Genomic DNA, 18,659 nt, shown 5'->3' with positions numbered 1-18,659 from the left:
AAGAAAAAAAAGGAAAGGAAATATAAAGCAACTGACGTTTGCTGATAAAGATATACAATTACCATACAGATTAAGTTTTGTACCGTTGAATTGCAGTAATTACTCAAGATTAAGTTAAGTATCTTCCTATAATCAAGATACTTTTTTTGGCCCACCCATGAAATTTACACCAACACTCTGGACCAACTTTCTCAATGAAATCTTTACGAATCGACAAAAACAAGGAAAAATTAGAGCTGAGGGGAAAAAAAATAACATGGTCACGTGCAAATAAGATATATACTTCACGTGATTATTATAAAAAGATTATAGCTTAAAAGGATATTGTTCTTAAATGTCAAATATCCTTTCAGTTCACACCACACCAAACTTTCCTGTACCTTCAATCAAGCTATATTGTAAACAATCACGTTGGTTACAGAAAAAAATGATAAGTAAAGAATAACTATAGTATCTGTTGCTAAAATCAAATATGTATTCAAAATATTTCTTGGTTTACTTTATCTTTTTCTTCTTTTTTGTTTTTTTTTTTCTTTTTGCAAATCTCAGTTGGCAACATATACACTCTGAGCCTTATATTCTAATTATACTCAACACCAAACTGTATCTGAGAGAAAAAGAGAAAAATGGAACCAAAAGGAAAAAAATTTATGTGAAAGTTCTACATGGTTCTGGTACCTTCTTTTATATTTCATTTGACTTGATTGTAATTCATTTATTATTTTTTTCTCTTTTTCTTTTTTTTTTTTTTTTCTATTACTTTTGGGTCTTTGCGCTGCATGGATGACAAATGTTCTGCAGCCTTCACTCTCAATTCAGAATCTTTTGTTTTCTTTCATCTTCCTTCCCTCATTTTTTTTTTATTATTCTTTTTTCGTTATTTTTTTTTTTCTTTTGGGGAGCGCATCGGAAAATCTAGAGCGGTCCTGTGAGTTCTAGTAATATTTCATATTTGAAACATCGAACCACACACTCAAGAATTTTTTTTTTCCATGTTTTCCAACGCTTTTTCTCAATGGATAATCAGGACACTCATATAGATAAGAAACCTAGATTAGATATGTCAGAAGAATCAAAGCAAGACCAACAACATAACAGTTTCGCAGCAGTGGGCGAACAAGCACAAAATATTGACAATGAAGTTAGACAAACGGGTGCAGCCGATGCTGAGGGCCATCCAGTGCAGGAAGTTGAATCATTATGTATGAACTGTCACGAGAATGGTGTCACTAGAATGTTACTCACTAGAATCCCATTCTTTAGGGAAATCATCATTATGTCCTTTGAATGTCCACACTGTGGATTGAAAAATAGTGAGATCCAACCAGCAGCCCAAATCGCTGAAAAGGGCTCTAAATACGTATTGAAGGTTGAAGACGTAAAGGATTTCAACAGACAAGTTGTCAAATCGGAAACTGCTACTGTTCGATTTCAGGAACTAGACATTGAAATTCCTCCAAAACGTGGTCAACTCATCAATATTGAAGGAATCTTACAAGAAATGATTACTGATTTGGAATCTGACCAAGAAGAGAGAAAAAAGTTGCAACCAGAATTATATGAACAAATTGGCAAAGTGATAGACAAGATCAAACTGTATCTCAATGGAGAACCAGGTACATTACCCTTGACTGTTAGCGTTGATGACCCCGCTGGAAATTCTTGGATCGAATATAAACCAGGTGAAGCTGCACACAAATGGGCAATGTATGAGTACCAAAGAACCGATGAACAAAATGTCTTTTTGGGCTTGATCTCAGCTGACGAGGTTGCCCAACGTCAACAACAACAACTAAAGGAAAAGGAAAAAGAAAAAGAAAAAGCATCTCTTGAAGCCAAAGGTAAAGATGCACTGAATAATACTAATGAAACTCAACAATCCACATCGGCATCAGAGACTAACCACAATCCAAGAGCAACAGGGTTCCTTTCAGACGCAACCGATATCGAAAACTTTGAAAATGAAGTGCAAACTTTTGCAGCCACATGCTCGACATGCTACAAACCTTGTGAAACCCACATGAAAACTGTCAATATCCCACATTTCAAGGACGTTGTCCTTATGTCAACTGTGTGTGACAACTGTGGTTACAAATCCAACGAAGTGAAAACCGGAGGTGAGATTCCTGCAAAGGGTAAGAAAATCACATTGAAAATTGACGATCCAGAGGATTTGAAAAGAGATATCTTGAAATCCGAAACTTGTGGAATGAACATCCCAGAATTGAACCTTGATTTAACACCAGGAACATTGGGCGGAAGATTTACCACCATCGAAGGTCTTCTCACGCAGGTAGCACAAGAATTAAACAGCAGGGTATTCACTCAAACATCAGACTCGATGGATGAGGTTACAAAGCAAAGATGGGTAGAGTTTTTTGCCAAGTTGCAAAGTGCAATTGACGGCAAGATTGGATTCACCATAGTGATGGAAGACCCACTCGCGGCCTCATATATTCAAAATGTTTATGCACCAGATGCGGACCCAAATATGAAGATTGAAGAGTTTGAAAGAACTCATCAACAGAATGAAGATTTGGGATTGAACGATATGAAGACCGATTGAAATATAGAGATGCAAACTAAATTTATCAATAGTATATAAATGTACCTGAATGTATTTGAAATAATTTCTATAAATAACCTACTTCTGTTCTTTTCTTTTTTATTACTTTTTCTTTTTTCTTTTCTCTTTTCCAATTTCTATTGCTATCTTCCGATTGAAATATTATGTTCATACAACTGCTTAGCTAGCCAACATGAAAACTCTATCTCTCTGAAGTCTTGGATATATTTCGAAGGTCTGTCCATGACGATGTTTCCAAAATATCGTCAACGGTATTAATTTCACCTCCAAATGTATCTGTAACAACCTCTTCTTCCTCTTGACTTTCAAATGGATTAACCAATTGCGGCTGACGCCTATTGATACCAAGTTCTGCAAAATTATCCTCCTCTTCCTCAACATCTTCTCCCGTTGCGTTGTTCACAAATCTCTTTTTATTCTTTTTATTCTTTTGATTCTTTTGATTCTGCTTCTGCTTTTGCTTCTTCTCGCTTTCACCTTTATATTCATATACATCCTTGTTTGCCTCTGACTCTGTATTTAAGACCGCAGCCATATTTTTACTGCTGTTGGGAATGGTGATGAACAAATCCTTACGCGTCGATGAGGATGATGAATTTTGAGGAACTTGCGGACTCTTTGAAGATTTTGCCACTGGTGAGCTAGGATAGTAAATACCACTAGAAAAACTCTGGTCTCCATATATAAGTGAGCTTCGATTCACTGGTGCATGACTAGGATTATCTATGTCATAATTGATGCTATCGATATCATTATCGATATTGTCCCTGGCATATCCTTCTGTCATATTTTTAAAACGATCATGCTCAGGTCCTTGCTCATACTTGCTTTCATATCCATTTTCGTGCTCATGTTCGTCACTAACAAATATTGTTGGCGGATGATCTGTGTTTAGCCATAGATCTTTATTCATCAAATAACTTGAACGCTTCAAGCGCTTGTCAAAAGCAAGATTGTCATCCTTAATTCCCAATCTCTTATCCTTTTGATACTTCCATCTGCATGCATATGCAGCAATAGTTTCGTATACTCGTTTAGTATGCAACTTCTTTTGTACTTTGCTCACTAATAATCTTCTTTCCAAATAATCAATCAAATTGAAACATTTGCCTGTGTCAAATGTAGTATAAAGTGGGAGCTGGAGTAATATCCTCGTAAATGATATACCCGGATCATCATTCAATTCCATAGTCAAGAATGCTTCTTCCATAAACATCTCATATGCCTTTCTCCTAGCTCTAATCTTAGGTATATCCATTTGATTCACGGTTTGCTCAATGGCATCGAAATCAACGGTTACGTCATATGGGTTCTTGGGATCATTTCTATGGATCCACATTTGACAAAGCTCCTTGATTTCAAGCTGACCAGTGTAGAAATGAAACGATAATGCGCCATGTAAAGCATGAAGCAACTGTGGCAACTCAATGGGTTTTATATAACCAGTGCCCTGGGGATCAAATTTTTGCCATGTTCTTTTAAACTTTCGAATCTCTTCTCTTTTGATCAAGTCACCATACCTCGTCTTTTGATTAACATAATCAAATCCATCCAAAATTAATGAAATAAACATATTTAGGAAAATGTACATCGAAATAATATTCCAGGCAATAAACAAGATGTATGCGTATTGTTTACTTCCACAATCACTGTGATCAAGGTTTTTTTCATTGGTGCAAAAAGGTGGCGACAAAGTATAATCCTCCATGATGTAATTCCACCCTTCACCAAAACTACACCTGAATAACACAATCAATGTCTTTGGAACTGACCGTAAATTGAGATTACCAGTCCCGTTAGGTCCTATTCTAGTCAAACCAAAGATTTGGTTCATTGCAATGGCAAATACCAAAAACACAATAATCCATGTAAAAGACAATGACAAAATTGAAGGCAACGAAGCCGAGGCAAATCTCAATAGCTGACTCAATCGATTGTTTCTAGGAATAACGAAAAGCAAAATACCAACCAAAAATAATTTGTTGACATTTTGAAAAGGTGATTCTTGTTCGATACTAAATGCAACTAATGTCGTAATAAATGCACCAAACGAAACAAAAAGATTGAATATGTTCCATCTATAATGGCAGAAGGTTTTGGGTCCTTGAGCAATCGCCAACATAACCGCATTGATTAAAAACAAGGCAGAAGCAACGGTGTATATAATAATTCGAAGAACGTTTAAGCCGTCGCCTGAGGGAAAACATTCCAACAACAATGCCAACGTGTGGGCAAATAAGGTACAATTCAATGTAATATACCATCCTTTGTGACGTTCAATTGTCATTCTATAACAAAATTTCCTCACTACGGATAAACTCTCATAATCTTTCCTCTTTGACGGTCTCACCTGAACCAATATATTCTTAACCTGATACCATGAGATCTGATCTTTTGTCATGTACGCACGTCCCGTGGTCCTTGAGTAATTGCTAATGATCACAGAAACAAATAAAGTAAGTATAAACACGGTACTGATGAAATTAAAAAAAACAATAAACACCCCATTTATTGGATTTGCATTCGTTTCAGGAACGGTTCCTATTCCAGTGCTATTCATCAAATTTTGCAAAAGATCTGTCCATCCTTCAAGCGAAACAATTTCAAAAAGTGTAGCAAATGCTGAACTAAATTTATTGAACTCCAATTGCGGATTGGTATAAACGTTGGGGCTCACAATCTCCCAATTAAACACTTCATTTGAGAATTCATTGAAACATGACAGAAGATCTGACTCTCCATCCAAACAATATCCAAGTCTACCGTTGAAAATATTCAACCCCCAAATTGAGAACGGGAAAAGCAAACTAAGCGACATAATTGCTGCACTAAGAATTTTTCCAAAACCGGCAATCATTGTGTTGTGGAAATTAGACTTTGCTGTTTCACTAATCGTCAAAAGCCTTAAAGCCCTCAAGGCTTTTAAACCTCGAACAATTCTGGAAAGATCACCATCATTTTTCAAATACGCAATTGCTTCAATCCATAATGATACCAACACCACGAAATCAATATGATTCCATGATGATCTGAAATATGCATTTGGTGTGAATAAAATTCCGTCTGCAACAATCTTTATAATAAACTCCAAGGTGAATACCAAGGCAAATGCAAATTCTGACCAAAACATCCATTTCGCGTTTGCATTGTTCATTCGAAAAATTGGCGTCATATAACACGCCAATATTACTAAACCAATTGTGGCAAGAAACATCACCACAATGAGGGATTCGGATAATGGGCGGTATGGTGGAACGCCACCAATTCTCTCTCCGTAACTTGGTTTCACCATACGTTGGCACAACCGACGAAATTTATGTCGAGGTCCCATTACATAAAAGACGTAGTTGTACCTAGGATTAGCCTGCAAGAATTCATTCCTTTTATTAATAAGGTTGTTTCTCTCCTTCATAATGTTTCTGGCAAAATCAGCAGGCTCGAAATTCTCAACTGAAAAATTCTTTCGATTGTTTGATACTTCTGTATGAAAAGGATTAGACAAAAGCTTTGCAAATCGTGAAAAATGGACCTTGACCCATCTCTGCCATCTTTTGGAAGGTAAAATTTCAAGAAAGCTTTCCTCGTCGGTCTCACCTACACCAACGTTTAGATCTTGCTCTTTGTTCAAAAACTCCAGAACTGCAGTTCCGCTCAAAAGCATATTCACCACTGCCTTTTCCATCTCGTCCTTTTGCTCTCTTCGCTTAAATATCTTAGCCTTGATTTTTTTCAAAAGCCCCGAGTCCTGCTCGATGTTTTGAAGCTTACTAGTCATCACTTCGATAAACTGTATGAGCTGGTGTTTTCTCTTGATTTCCTCTGAAACCTCCAACGTGTTTGCAATAACAGCAATGAAAATATTGAGGATAATCATATTTGATAACATAAACCATGCAATCAAAAAAATTGACCCAAAAGACCGTGATGATGTTGTAGTGGCATACTCTTGCAACGAGTACATTACATCTGTCCAATTCTCTGTTGATGTGATAACATACAACGCTATAAAAACTGCGGGAAGCGTATTCATTGGAAAATCAACATTATCAAACTCATCCGGTGGGATTGTACCCTCAAAGTATCTTGCCAAAATTATACTCACAAGAAACAATAGAATAAAGTAAAACAATGCCAAATCAAAAATTGCTCGAATGTTCTTAGCCATCTTGAGCCACAATGTTCTGGTAAATGGTGTTGCCAAAACTACTCTATAAAATCTCAAGATCTGGAAAACAGTTAGCCAAAAATAAGCATGGCCAAGTTTTCTTTTTACTGGACCAATCGCAATGATTACTGAGCCCAATGCCAATATAAGATCAACCCAATTTCTCTTAAAGGCAAAAAAAAGTTTCCAATGAGGAAGGTACACAAGAAATCGAACAATAATCTCGGCCATAAAAACGATAGTGAATGCAACTTCGAATCGCGACAAAATGAATCGCGTATCCTCTGACATGTCGTATGATCTGAAGCATTGCACAAACATATTCACAGCAATGCATGCAATGAATAGGAACTCAAACTTGTAGTAGAAGCGTAACCATTGTTTCTCGTGCTTAAGTTGGTTCAACTGTAATCTTACAGAAGCAACATCTTTACCCGAAAGGCCCAAATACTTGTAAATCCATCTTTCATTGGCCTTCCTATTCCTTTCCTCGGCTTCTTCCAACCTAGTCACATTAAAAGAAGCAACAATAACAGCAGTAAAGATATTCAATAGCCAAACAGTCATAACAAAGATGCACCCAATGAAAAACAAACATGCTGCCATGTTATCTGTATCCATTGTGTAATACATTATATCGGTAAAAGTGTTTGCACTCATCACAACAAAGACCATTTCAAGTGATTGCAAAATGTTATCGAAACTTACGGTTCCACCATACGGATTATCACCAGATATACATTTTGAATATTTGGGACATCGAAACCCTTTCACCACTCCAGAAGAAGTACCTTCACGCGTAATGTAAGATTTTTTCTCGCCGTCCAAACCAATAAACGAACCACAGTACAGGTCTGAATTTGTAAATATGTCTGATGGATCATCAGGGTTAGTCCACACACAGTGTCTGGTCAATGAAGATTTAAAAGACTGTACTCCAATTATTCCAAAGAATAGCCAAAAACACGCAATAAATATCGCCACATCTATGAGTTGCGGAATAGCAGATTTACACGCCGCAAGTATGGTAGTTGTTCCCGCTGTAAGGTTACATAAACGCAAAATCCTTAAACAGCTCAAGGATCGGAATAATGTAATATGATGTTTGGCGTCGTATCGATTAATAGATAAAAGTAGAGATATCCAAAAAAATACCATGGACAAAAAGTCAATGCGGTGCCAGCTACTTCTGAGATATGCTCTCTTGAGTTGTGATGCGTCAATATGTTCTGCATCTGGCTTGTAAAATGTATTGGTGGATAAAAGTCGAAAGTCCCTTTTGGGATCATTTTCAGATAATTCTTCCTTGTTGAAAAACGATTCATCTTTCGTGTCATGAAACGAGTCAAAATTGTATTTTCTCTTTAAATCTGTTGTGTCGGAGTCAAGTAACCGCTCGGAGCTGGGATCGATATTTTTTTTGCCATTGTTCCTATTTAATTCTCCTCTATTGTCTCTGACCAATCCAATATTATCGTTATGGTCGTTACCATCATCGTCATCGTCATCATCGCTTGAGCCCGTCAGTGTACCAGGTGAGTTCAAATCACGTTTGGAAGTAGACGATCTGGTTTTTTTGAGCCTATCACGAGCATTATTTCCAATTGACCCACGATGAATACGAGCAAACCAAAGTTTGACAAATAAGATAACGCTATCTAAACTACCAACTTTGCTCTTAGGGTACGGCAACCCCACTTCGCGGTAAACCACACGGTCATCGATAAAACCGTAGGCAATAATTTGTGCAAATACTTCTACCGTGTAAATCACATTGATCACAATTAATAGAATATCAGCCCAGTCGTATCCTTCATAATAGTATCCGCTGAGATGATATGGATCCCATTGACGATAACTAAGTAAAATTACTTGAAGTATGAGGACAACTAATAGAAAAATACTCGTGAATCTAGTTTGCAAAGTTGTGTGGCATAGTCTTCTTATCCGAGATTGAGGAGAAAATAGGCGCAAAGAATTGCCATACAAGAGCCTAATTTTCTTTTTCCTTCCGAGCTGCAGTGGTGGAATATAACTCTTGTTATTTTCATTTTTGGCCTCGGATACAGCGGATTGACTTTGGTATATTTCATCTGCAGGAACTTGAGTGATGGTGTCGTTAGAGCTACTCTGGCGAAGCCCTAAACCATATGATCTCGTCGTTTCATTGTAGATGTATTCGTCGGGTTCGTCCTTAATGATATTAGAATTTGAGTACCTATTTGGCAGCTGAAATTTATCTTTGCCGCTTCTTTTGCCATTGCCCTTGCCATTGCCCTTGCCATTGCCCTTGCCCTTGCCCTTGCCCTTATTTCCACCTTTATAATGGTTAGCGTTGTAGTTATCGTCATCTTCAATACCGTTCTCAATACCGTCCTTGTACGGACTGAATTCGATATCATCAAAAGCTGAAAATTGTTCTTTAATAGGTGTTTTAAGCATTGGGCTCTTTCGCGATAGATTCGCACTATATATGGAATTCGCCGTCGACGCATCTGGATCTGGCTCCGTCCTGGAACGATCACCTGCACCAGCAATACGATTGGAGATTCTGGTCAAAGCATCGGTGAACTTGGTTGCTGTAGGACTGGGTATTGGATCCTGTGGTATATTCGGTCGAAGAAACCCTCCTTCTTGTGTTGAGTGTGTAATTTCTGGGTACTCTTCATTGCTATATGAAGAATGTACATCTTTGAGCGGTGATGGGGTTGGAACAACAGATTTTTTGCTGATTGTCCGTGAATTTGGGGGTCGCGAAACACTTAGTTCTTGTAGCGGTATGTCTGTGGTGTAATTGGTGGATACTTGGTTTTCTTCATCGCCAACAAGATGGTCTTTCGATGGATTATGGGAATTCGAGATTGTGGGTGTTGACATGGGAAACCAATTGGCATCTTTTTCAGTTGTTCCAAGGGCATACTTCAACCCTTCTTTTAAATCATTCAAGTCGTCATCAGCGATGAACTCGTCTATTAGTGGAGATGCATTGCCACCGAGTCTATCTCTTTGCAAAGAGGTGGGCGATGAGGAAGATCCCTGACTTGCTGTAACATTTAAGCGTATATTTGAGCTTTCGCTTAGAATTGACCTTGGCTCTGATTTGATTGATGACGCGTACTGGAATCTATTAGAGCTTGCTTCTGCGCCATCTTCCTCCTCTTCGACCCGAAATGGATTCCTGCTTCTTGACTTAGATCCTGATCCTGATCCCGATCCTGATCCTGATTTAATTCCAAGTCCAAGTCCAAGTCCAAATCCTTGTCCCGGAAGTAATGAGTCTTGTGTGTGCCAACTATGTGATATTTCGGCAGAATTTGAGTGATCCAGAGTAGATCGCTGTGAATGTGTATCAGTCTCATTTGTAGGTAGATTCTGTTCACTAGGTGCCAGAATCAAAAACTCTGGAGCTTTGTTGCCGTAGGATCTCAGGCTCATCTAAAATTGCGTGTTGGTGTGCAAATTTGTGTTGCTAAGTAGATCCATACGTCTTCAAATGCGAAATTTTATGTGAATTTCTATCTAGGATCTGATGCAGTCCTGATGCAGTCCTGATGTAGTTCTGATGCAGTTCTGATGCAGTTTCGTTGAAATATATTTTGAAAAAATTAACCACTATGTGTTCAAATTGACACTTGAATGGAAAAACGAAGGAAGCGTGTTGCTACTCACAGTATATATGAAAGAAGAAAAGAAAAAAAAAGGAAACAGACACCAGGATAAAATAAAATTTTGAGTAAGGATACTGGGCGCAGGAGCTCTCTTGCAGATTATTCCTTGTTATCCATATAATTTTGACATACAATAAAAGGTTTGTCTATCTACACATGTATATATATATTTATATATATACATTTATATATATTTAGAAGCAGTACAGTTGATTTAGTGTCATAAAGTTGTGTTTTTCATTACTTCTTTTGTTGTTTTCCTTTTTTTTGGTTAGTTTTTTTCTCTCTCTCTCTCTCTTTCTCCAATGACGACAAAACTGTCAATTGAAGGCTGTGCAATAATGAAATGAGCAGTCAAAATATGTTTGTATCCATGTTTCGACTTCATCCCACTAGAGCCCACATAATGATGATATACCTGTTAGAATAATTTTAGTCGAAAAATACCGGCTTTAAAAAATACAAAGGGTATATTGAGTGTCTCAATGACGTAGGCTTATTATCAATGTTACAATGCTAAGACAATAGGAGTACATATATATATATATATATATATCTTTGTATGAATAGTCTATTTCCTCTTAAGAGTAGGTTGAAGTGCGCTACCACATAAACTACCGCTTTTTGATTTCATCTTTTTTCTGTTATTTTTTTTTCTTTTTTTCTTTGTAAATTACACACAAGTACTCTGGAAAAATTGTTTTATCCTTTAAAGATTACCAAGAATCTGATTAATACTTGAAGGAAAGCTTTGCTGTAGCAAATACATCGCACATTATGTCGTCAGTAATAAGATCGCTTCCTTCAAAAGAACGTCTTCAGCAAGCCAAAAGGTTGAGTTTCGAGATTTTTGATCAATTCTGGAACCCCACGGGTAAGAGAAACCCAGCAAAAGTTTTGAGAAAACCTTTGAGAGGTCCACAAGTAGTCAAGTACTATGGTGATAACAATGCTGTGCCGACATTCAAGGACTTCAAGAAATGGTTTCCTGAATTGAAGTTGGTTGACCCTAGAGAGCAACATAGACAATGGTATGTTGCTGATAGAAAGAGAAGAAACAAAGGTGCTCCAAAAAAGAAATCTTCATAAGTTGATGCAAATGTTAAGGAGATGACATTCTTAAATCATTTCGAAGGAAGCTTGCAAGAGAAAAAGTATAAGAAAGCGAAATTCAAATATGTTAAGAACAGGGCATAAGGAATGCACATTGGCATGTTGAGTTAATCTTTACTTTGACTTAAAAAAAAAATTAAAATAAATAATAAAACAATAATGTTACCTGTGGAGGATGAAACGTGCAATGGAGGAAGTGTAAGGTATGGAACTGGAAAGAGGATTTCAGAGAATATTTTAATAAGAAGGTTTGATTAGTCTGCTACAAACTATTCATACTCTTGTTGGTTTTGTTGTTTTTTATTTATTTATTTATTTATTTTTTTGGTTCACTCTTCAAGTGAATGACCAATGATGCCTGTTATTTAGTTCACGTGTATAAAGTTTAAAAGATCATGTTTCAATTTATTATTTAGTTGCAATACAAAAGAAAAAACAGAACCTCAAAAAAAAAAATTGAAGGAAAGAAAAAACAGGAGAAAGAAGAAAGTAAAATTCAACTTTAGTCGAATTTGACTGGACTTTACCGAACTCTTTGTCGTTTGCGCATGTGAAATGTATCGGTTATCTCATCCTGCATTGGTTGTGACCTTAATTTATAAGATTTGTCTGTGACAGTTTCAAATAATTCGATAACCTCCCAGCTCTTATCTTGGTTTATCGGGTTTTTTTCAGTTTGTCTTTGATTCTTGGTGCTTGAGTATGCAAGAAATAAACGCCTATCAGATAAAAGCTGAACCTTTTCCAATACAGATGGAGTAAACTTAACAATTTTAAACTCGCCATCACTAAGAACATCACTGCTGCCATCATGGCTGTGATTGAGTCTGATTATCAGATTCGTTGTTGCCAAAATATAAAAATCATTGTTGCTCAGTTTCTCAATGGTTTTGATGGACAGAGAAGTCTTAATCATTGTGATAAATTGCAAGTCGTAATCAAATGCAGTCTCATCCTTCAATAAAGAAAATACAAAGCAAAAAGTATTGTTGGTCACAATGAAAACCGTATTGCCCACTACCTTGAACATTTTGATAGCTAATTTACCAGGTAATTTTGTATGGTTATAGGCCACAATTCTGCCATTTATCTCAGCCCACCCTCGGATATCAATTAATTTCAAATTATGTTGCTTGGCAATTTTGAGTAAAACAACTGGTATAATCTGTATCTCCACTGCATCGTCAGAGAATAAATTGTAAACCAACATTATTTCTTCGCCATCTAGCTCGGCCCAACTAATTTGAAACTTATCCCTGTATCTTTTTAACATGGCTAATTTCTCCTCCCTCTCGTGATTGCTACTATCCGCATTCTCACTCTCGCTCCAATTAACATCCAAGATGGGTTTCATCATTCCATTATCTCCTTCAGTATTACCTTGCAACCCATATAACTTCATGTTGTACCCGAATACCTGCTCACTTTCGTCTATGATAACAAGCCAAGTCCCGCTTGGCGAAGGTTGAATCACAGCTTCATCAACACTGAAAATGGAGAGCTTTCCTTTTGAAACCAACGTACTTAGAGTTCCATCATTGTAAAATTTGTACATTCTTCGCGGCGAATTGAATTGGAGTGAGTCTGCGATAATATACCAAAAATAATTGTTAAGAGTGCTGAGTATTTTTAAATGAGTGGTATTGTTGTTGCTGCCGCTGCTGCTATTGTTGTGTTTGTTGTTGACACTAGTGCTGGTGCTATAGCTGGTGCTAGTATTGGTAATAAGTAAAGGTTTGAAAATAGTATGCTGGGGTCGTGAAAAAAGAAGCGAGTATACTTTAGCATATAGGTTGTGTTTTGCAAATACAACAATCTGGGAAGATGGTCTATCAATATAATTGGGCTCCGTTATCGCTGTTTGTTTAGTTTTTGGCGGTGTTGGAATCCAGGCAAAGTGGTCTATTCCCTCAAGTGGATTCTGTCTGATTATAATAGGTTGATCAAATTCGTCTTTAATATTCAACACCAAAACTGCAGAGGAAGAGTCAACAAGCACGGCAATTCGTTGGCATTTTCTGCCATTGCTTTTGTTATTATTCCCAGTTCCAGCACCACTATTATTGTCATTTACAAAGGTTTCGTTTCTTTTTCCAGTTTCATCCCATTCAATTTGTTTAACTTTGATATATCTAGGATTCTCAACGCGTATCCGATACCGTCTTAGAATTCGATTTAGCTTGAAAGTACTGACCAATGATTTCGTTGAAACATCAAACACATTTATCAGCAAATCACCAGTTCCTTGATTGAGCTGGTAAACATAATTATGGCATGGTGATATGCCTGTTGTGAATTCTGCCATTGCAAGAAGATGAACATGAACACGAATAGCAACAAAAAAGGTCACCAGCAAACCCATTAATAATATTATGTGCGTGCTTTTCAATTTCGTGAAGATGTGGAGATCACAAAATCAAAACAAAACCAAAACAAACGATCCTTCGGAATTAATTGTATCGAGAAAATTTAAAAAAAAAATAATATGGAAAAAAAGAAATATAGAAGCGCAAAACCTACTTTTGGACTGTAACCTTTCCACAAGCACACTCAAACAGACACAACTTCATTTACACACTTATTCATCACGAAGCTATATAAAATAAATAAATAAATAAGTAAATAATATAAAATAATAGTCGTTGTAAGACGACAAGTACTATCTGTCCAATTAATTTAATTAACTAAACTAGTTGTTTACCTTTCGTTTATCAATCATTTTCCAAATAGATAAAACACAGTTCAAGAAAAATGAGTTCAAGTGGTAAGCAAAACCCAAAACTTACGCGAGGTAAGAACAAACGATTGAACAATATTGAAAAGGAAAATGTTGATTCAAGAAAATCGCTGCCAACCACAAGTTTACTTTCTAAAGACAGAGGCAATTTCCTTTCATCTTTATACAATTCAAACAATCTGCAAGAGCTGGTTAGAGATCAACCTTCCTTGAGCAAAAAGTCAAAACCTGTGCGTCAAATTAGTCAATTTGAATTTGAAGAAGAAGAAGAAGAAGAAGGAGAAGATTTTCAAAGTTCAAGAGATGCAACGCTGTCACCTCGTCCTTTGTCTGGTACTTTGTCTTCTCGAAAAAGGAAGAAAAGGAAGTTGAACAATATACCTAACAAGATCTTACCAGACGAATTGGAAACTCCACCTTCAGATGACCCGTCAGATGCTGATTCTTACTCTTCGGATAATGTGTTTAGTCTACCAAAACCTGTGACAAAATCAAACACCAATGCAAAGACTAAAGCAAAGGGGAAGGTAAGCGCTGAAGAGCCTGTACTTGCACCACCACAGTCAAAGTCAAAGCCAAAGCCAAAGCCAAAATTAAATCAAGATTCAAAACCCACCAAACAAAAGACTTCAACGACAAAGCAATCAGCAACAGCAAATACAAATACAAATACAAATACAAATACAAAACCAAGGACGAAAACGAAAACGAAAAATAATTCACGGCCGCGACAAAGCTCTTCAAGTGATAAGTTGCGTTCTCCTTTGAAAGGCAATTTATTTGTTGATGAATTGAGTTCATCGCAACTACTGGGAACTGGGAGGAAATTGTCCGGTGCATACCGAGGGAAAAGGTTAAGCTCTATAGGTTTTGCCGGTGAGATGCATCTGGATATACCGCTGTCTAATTATCATAAGCTACTAGACCAAACAGTTTCAGAGGACGACAAATTGAGGCAATTGCTAATATGGAACCTCAAGGCACAACTCGATAAGAATGTAAAAGATTTCAAGAACCTGCATTATGCTAAAAATTCAGAGGAGAGCACTATACATGAGATTGGCAAAACGATTAAGGAGGAGTTGATACAGCTGCTTATAGACGGTACTCTCTCGACTGGTTGGAGGACTGTAGGTCAGAATTCTGACTCTGGGGAAGATGCAGTGCTCTTGCCCAATCCGAAGAATAAGGCAAATCTTGAAAACATCAAGTATTACTCCAAATCTTTGCAAAACCTTGAAAAACAGTTAATTGATTGGGAGAGTGCTTATAAACAGAGTATTGCCCCCATTGAAAAATTGATTTTCAGAGCAAAGGACAGGGACGACTACATGAATAGAATCAACGGGTTGAGCAGCCAAGCCGTCGATGGTCTCAATGCTGATTTTAAAGTGATTGAGGACAATTACAACCAAACAAAAACTGATTTAATGCAAGCCCAGCCACTAGCTGACAAACTTTATCATACAGGATACCAAATGGATAAGGCAACAGAACTTGTTCTGCAAGTTGAAAATGGTAAAATACAGAAGCAGATTTTCAGAGCTCTACATGGTGTGACGCTGCCGTTGGGCTTAGAGTCTAAAGCTGTGCCAGTGCGAAGAAAGCACAATGTTGTAAAAACAGCAAATTTGTTAAAAGCTGTTTGTCGAACAAACTATGAACAGCCAAAGACCATGCTGTGATTTAGTATCAATATCATTCTAAAGCATTAAAGACAGCTGTGAGGGAGATTTAATTAGGACAAAATGACGTTTTGACAATCGAAAAGAAGAGAAAGACAAATATAGACTAGAATAGGATGAATGAATGAATAAACGCTGGATTTTAATCGTTGAATAAAATGCAACTGAAAAGTAATTAGAAAAAGAAAAGAAAGAAAACGAATACGAAAACGAAAATTAAAAAGTACAAGAGGATCACTGTACAAAGTGGAAATAATTATCCATTATACTAATTGTTTATTCACTCTTTTTTGCGTTATTTATGATTTCTTTGCAAACAAAGGCTCTCCAATATTCTTTCCTCTCAATTTAACTCCCAAAGCTCGTTCTAGTTTACCCAAAACTTGTTGATTAGGGATAGCTCTGCCTGCTTCATAATCGTTTATAACATTTGGCTTCTCATTGACTTTCGTAGCCAAATCCTTTTGTGTGAACTTCTTCTCCTGTCTAGCTTTCGAAATGGCTTTACCAACATTCACGTCAACCTTCTTCACTGCCACAACGTCATCTGTAGCATCTAGTTTGGTCAATCTTTGACCTTCTGGGTTTGACTTTACATTTGATGAACCGTACTTCTTCTCTGTTCCAACAACAAGACCTTGTCTTCTTGCTGCGTTTAATTGAGATTGAGTCTTGGCAACATGTTCTCTTGGACCACCACCACCAATTCTAGCTTTTTGACCAATAATGGTAACTGAATCCCAATCTGAGTTTGAACCTGACATGATTTTGTTTATTCTGTGTTTCTTTAATTCGTTGGAGGGTACGCTTTAGTATTTGTTAGATGTATATGTGTTGAACCAAACAAAAAAAAAGCGTAAAGAAGAAGAAATATATATATATATATATCACAAGTGTATATTTATAATAATATTTGCGTAAAACTTGAGTTTGGTCTAAATCGAGTGATCACGATTTTTTGGCAACTTTTGACTCAAAAATTTTGAGTAGAGGTTGGGAAAGCAAAAAAGAGGCAAATCGACAGAGACAGAGACTGAGTATGAGAATGAGAATGAGAATGAGTTCGAAAAAAAAAAATTAAAAAAAAAAACCAAAAATTTCATACAACAGAGAGTAAGTAAAGTCGCCACACTCCACAAAGAAAACCGCACACGACCCAAATACTGTCAATGATGTCTAGATAATGTTGGTACTAAAAGTTACTTGCTAAATGAGAAATAAACCCGCACTTGTTTTGCTTTTTCTTTTCCATTTTTTTTTCTATTAAGGGTTGGGGTTTTTTTGCATAACTGGAGTGGAACAAATATATATGTAGATGTACTTGTACTTTAATCCTGTTTAGTTTGGTGCTCAGGGTTTTTTTTGTTAACCATTTTTATTGACACTCAATTTGTGAATGATTATGACTATGATTCTTAGTTTTTAACACTACCAAATAAAATGAAGAATATAGAGTGAGAATAAAACCACGTTCACTGTAACTTGGTAGCGTTATTTCTCTTACTCTTGCTTTTGCTCTTTTTCTTTTGCTCTTTTACTCTCTTGCAAAAATACAATTTACACTCGATAACCTCCGAATGTCCCTTATATCTCTTGAGCACTCTTTGCAAACATTTTAGGTCAACACAAATATAACTACCGCGAATACTTCATCTACTAACACCACCGACACACACTCACTCACTCACTCACTCACTCACTCACTCACATACATACATATATATATAAATCTACAGTGGTTCCAACATGACATCAATTGAGGTCAAATCTCGATCAAGATCGATAAAATCATACTCGTCCAATGAATTGACCACAGACTCGCTTGTGGATGAACTCATTGAGGAGCTTAGTCAAGACAACAAAATGTCCAAGCATAGATTAAGACTCACGAGACTTGATGAGACAAACGGTAAACAGATTCCGCTTGTTGCTCATCAAACCTTTGCTCAGAATGGTATTCCCAAGGGCAACGAGAAAATTCAATTGTACGTGAAGGACTTGGGTCCTCAAATTTCATGGAGAACCGTGTTTTTAGTTGAATACTTTGGACCATTCATCTTCCATCCACTATTCTTTTTTGTTCAATCCTTGTACAATGTTGCCGTGCCATTCAAGCATACACAGGCTCAAGTCTTGGCTTATGCAATTGTCTTGTTGCATTTTGCCAAACGTGAATATGAGACCTTGTATGTTCACAAATTTTCCAATGCCACAATGCCATTGTTTAACATTTTCAAAAACTCAACCCACTACTGGATCTTATCGGGTTTCAATTTGGCATACTTTGTGTATGCACCAACCACACGTTATAGTGGCCTTTTGGGATTCATTTTCCACGTCAACGAGTTGCCAACTTGGGCCAATTACGCGCTTGTGGCTTTGTGGGCTTTTGCGGAATTATCAAACTTAAAGACCCACCTTATCTTGAGCAGATTGAGAAACGAAGATGCAAAGAAATACGTTATTCCTTATGGATATGGATTCAATTGGGTCTCGTGTCCTAACTACTTTTTTGAATCATTATCTTGGTTGGCCTATGCTTTGCTTGTAGGAAACTGGTCTGCCTGGATCTTTTTTTTCGTTAGTACTGGTCAAATGTGGCTCTGGGCTGTGAAGAAGCACAGGAGATATTTAAAGACTTTTGGCGATGACTACAAAAAGTTGAAGAGAAAAATATTTGTGCCCTTTGTCATTTAAAGTCAAA

The 18,659-nt window shown here is 36.9% G+C and overlaps 7 protein-coding genes across 7 annotated transcripts; 4 read left to right on the top strand and 3 right to left on the bottom strand. All coding sequences in view use genetic code 12, as the record gives it.

The window, feature by feature from the left end:
- Nucleotides 1–1,015: 1,015 nt before the first annotated feature.
- ZPR1 (nucleolar zinc-finger protein) lies at nt 1,016–2,566 on the top strand (the record flags this gene model as incomplete). Its single annotated transcript, XM_001526511.2, has 1 exon — nt 1,016–2,566. One exon carries the CDS (start codon nt 1,016–1,018, stop codon nt 2,564–2,566), a length of 1,551 nt encoding a protein of 516 aa, XP_001526561.2.
- A 202-nt stretch (nt 2,567–2,768) lies between these two features.
- Nucleotides 2,769–10,187, bottom strand: CCH1 (calcium channel protein; the record flags this gene model as incomplete). The annotated part of the gene is made up of 1 exon (XM_001526509.2): nt 2,769–10,187. The coding sequence occupies one exon, from the start codon at nt 10,185–10,187 to the stop codon at nt 2,769–2,771; it is 7,419 nt and encodes a 2,472-aa protein (XP_001526559.2).
- A 1,010-nt stretch (nt 10,188–11,197) lies between these two features.
- PVL30_001357 (uncharacterized protein) lies at nt 11,198–11,509 on the top strand (the record flags this gene model as incomplete). Its single annotated transcript, XM_001526508.1, has 1 exon — nt 11,198–11,509. One exon carries the CDS (start codon nt 11,198–11,200, stop codon nt 11,507–11,509), a length of 312 nt encoding a protein of 103 aa, XP_001526558.1.
- A 547-nt stretch (nt 11,510–12,056) lies between these two features.
- PVL30_001356 (uncharacterized protein) lies at nt 12,057–13,895 on the bottom strand (the record flags this gene model as incomplete). The annotated part of the gene is made up of 2 exons (XM_061119221.1): nt 12,057–13,819; nt 13,892–13,895. The coding sequence occupies 2 exons, from the start codon at nt 13,893–13,895 to the stop codon at nt 12,057–12,059; spliced, it is 1,767 nt and encodes a 588-aa protein (XP_060975204.1).
- Nucleotides 13,896–14,284: 389 nt separating this feature from the next.
- PVL30_001355 (uncharacterized protein) lies at nt 14,285–15,955 on the top strand (the record flags this gene model as incomplete). Its single annotated transcript, XM_001526505.2, has 1 exon — nt 14,285–15,955. One exon carries the CDS (start codon nt 14,285–14,287, stop codon nt 15,953–15,955), a length of 1,671 nt encoding a protein of 556 aa, XP_001526555.2.
- A 299-nt stretch (nt 15,956–16,254) lies between these two features.
- Nucleotides 16,255–16,719, bottom strand: MBF1 (multiprotein-bridging factor 1; the record flags this gene model as incomplete). The annotated part of the gene is made up of 1 exon (XM_001523325.2): nt 16,255–16,719. The coding sequence occupies one exon, from the start codon at nt 16,717–16,719 to the stop codon at nt 16,255–16,257; it is 465 nt and encodes a 154-aa protein (XP_001523375.1).
- Nucleotides 16,720–17,701: 982 nt separating this feature from the next.
- Nucleotides 17,702–18,652, top strand: TSC13 (3-oxo-5a-steroid 4- dehydrogenase; the record flags this gene model as incomplete). Its single annotated transcript, XM_001526503.1, has 1 exon — nt 17,702–18,652. One exon carries the CDS (start codon nt 17,702–17,704, stop codon nt 18,650–18,652), a length of 951 nt encoding a protein of 316 aa, XP_001526553.1.
- Between the last annotated feature and the right edge of the window lie 7 nt (nt 18,653–18,659).

The sequence above is a fragment of the Lodderomyces elongisporus genome, chromosome 2 (assembly GCF_030384665.1).
Source record: "Lodderomyces elongisporus chromosome 2, complete sequence".
NCBI classification, from domain to species: Eukaryota; Fungi; Ascomycota; class Pichiomycetes; order Serinales; family Debaryomycetaceae; genus Lodderomyces; species Lodderomyces elongisporus.
This window is presented reverse-complemented; position numbering and strand designations above follow the sequence as displayed.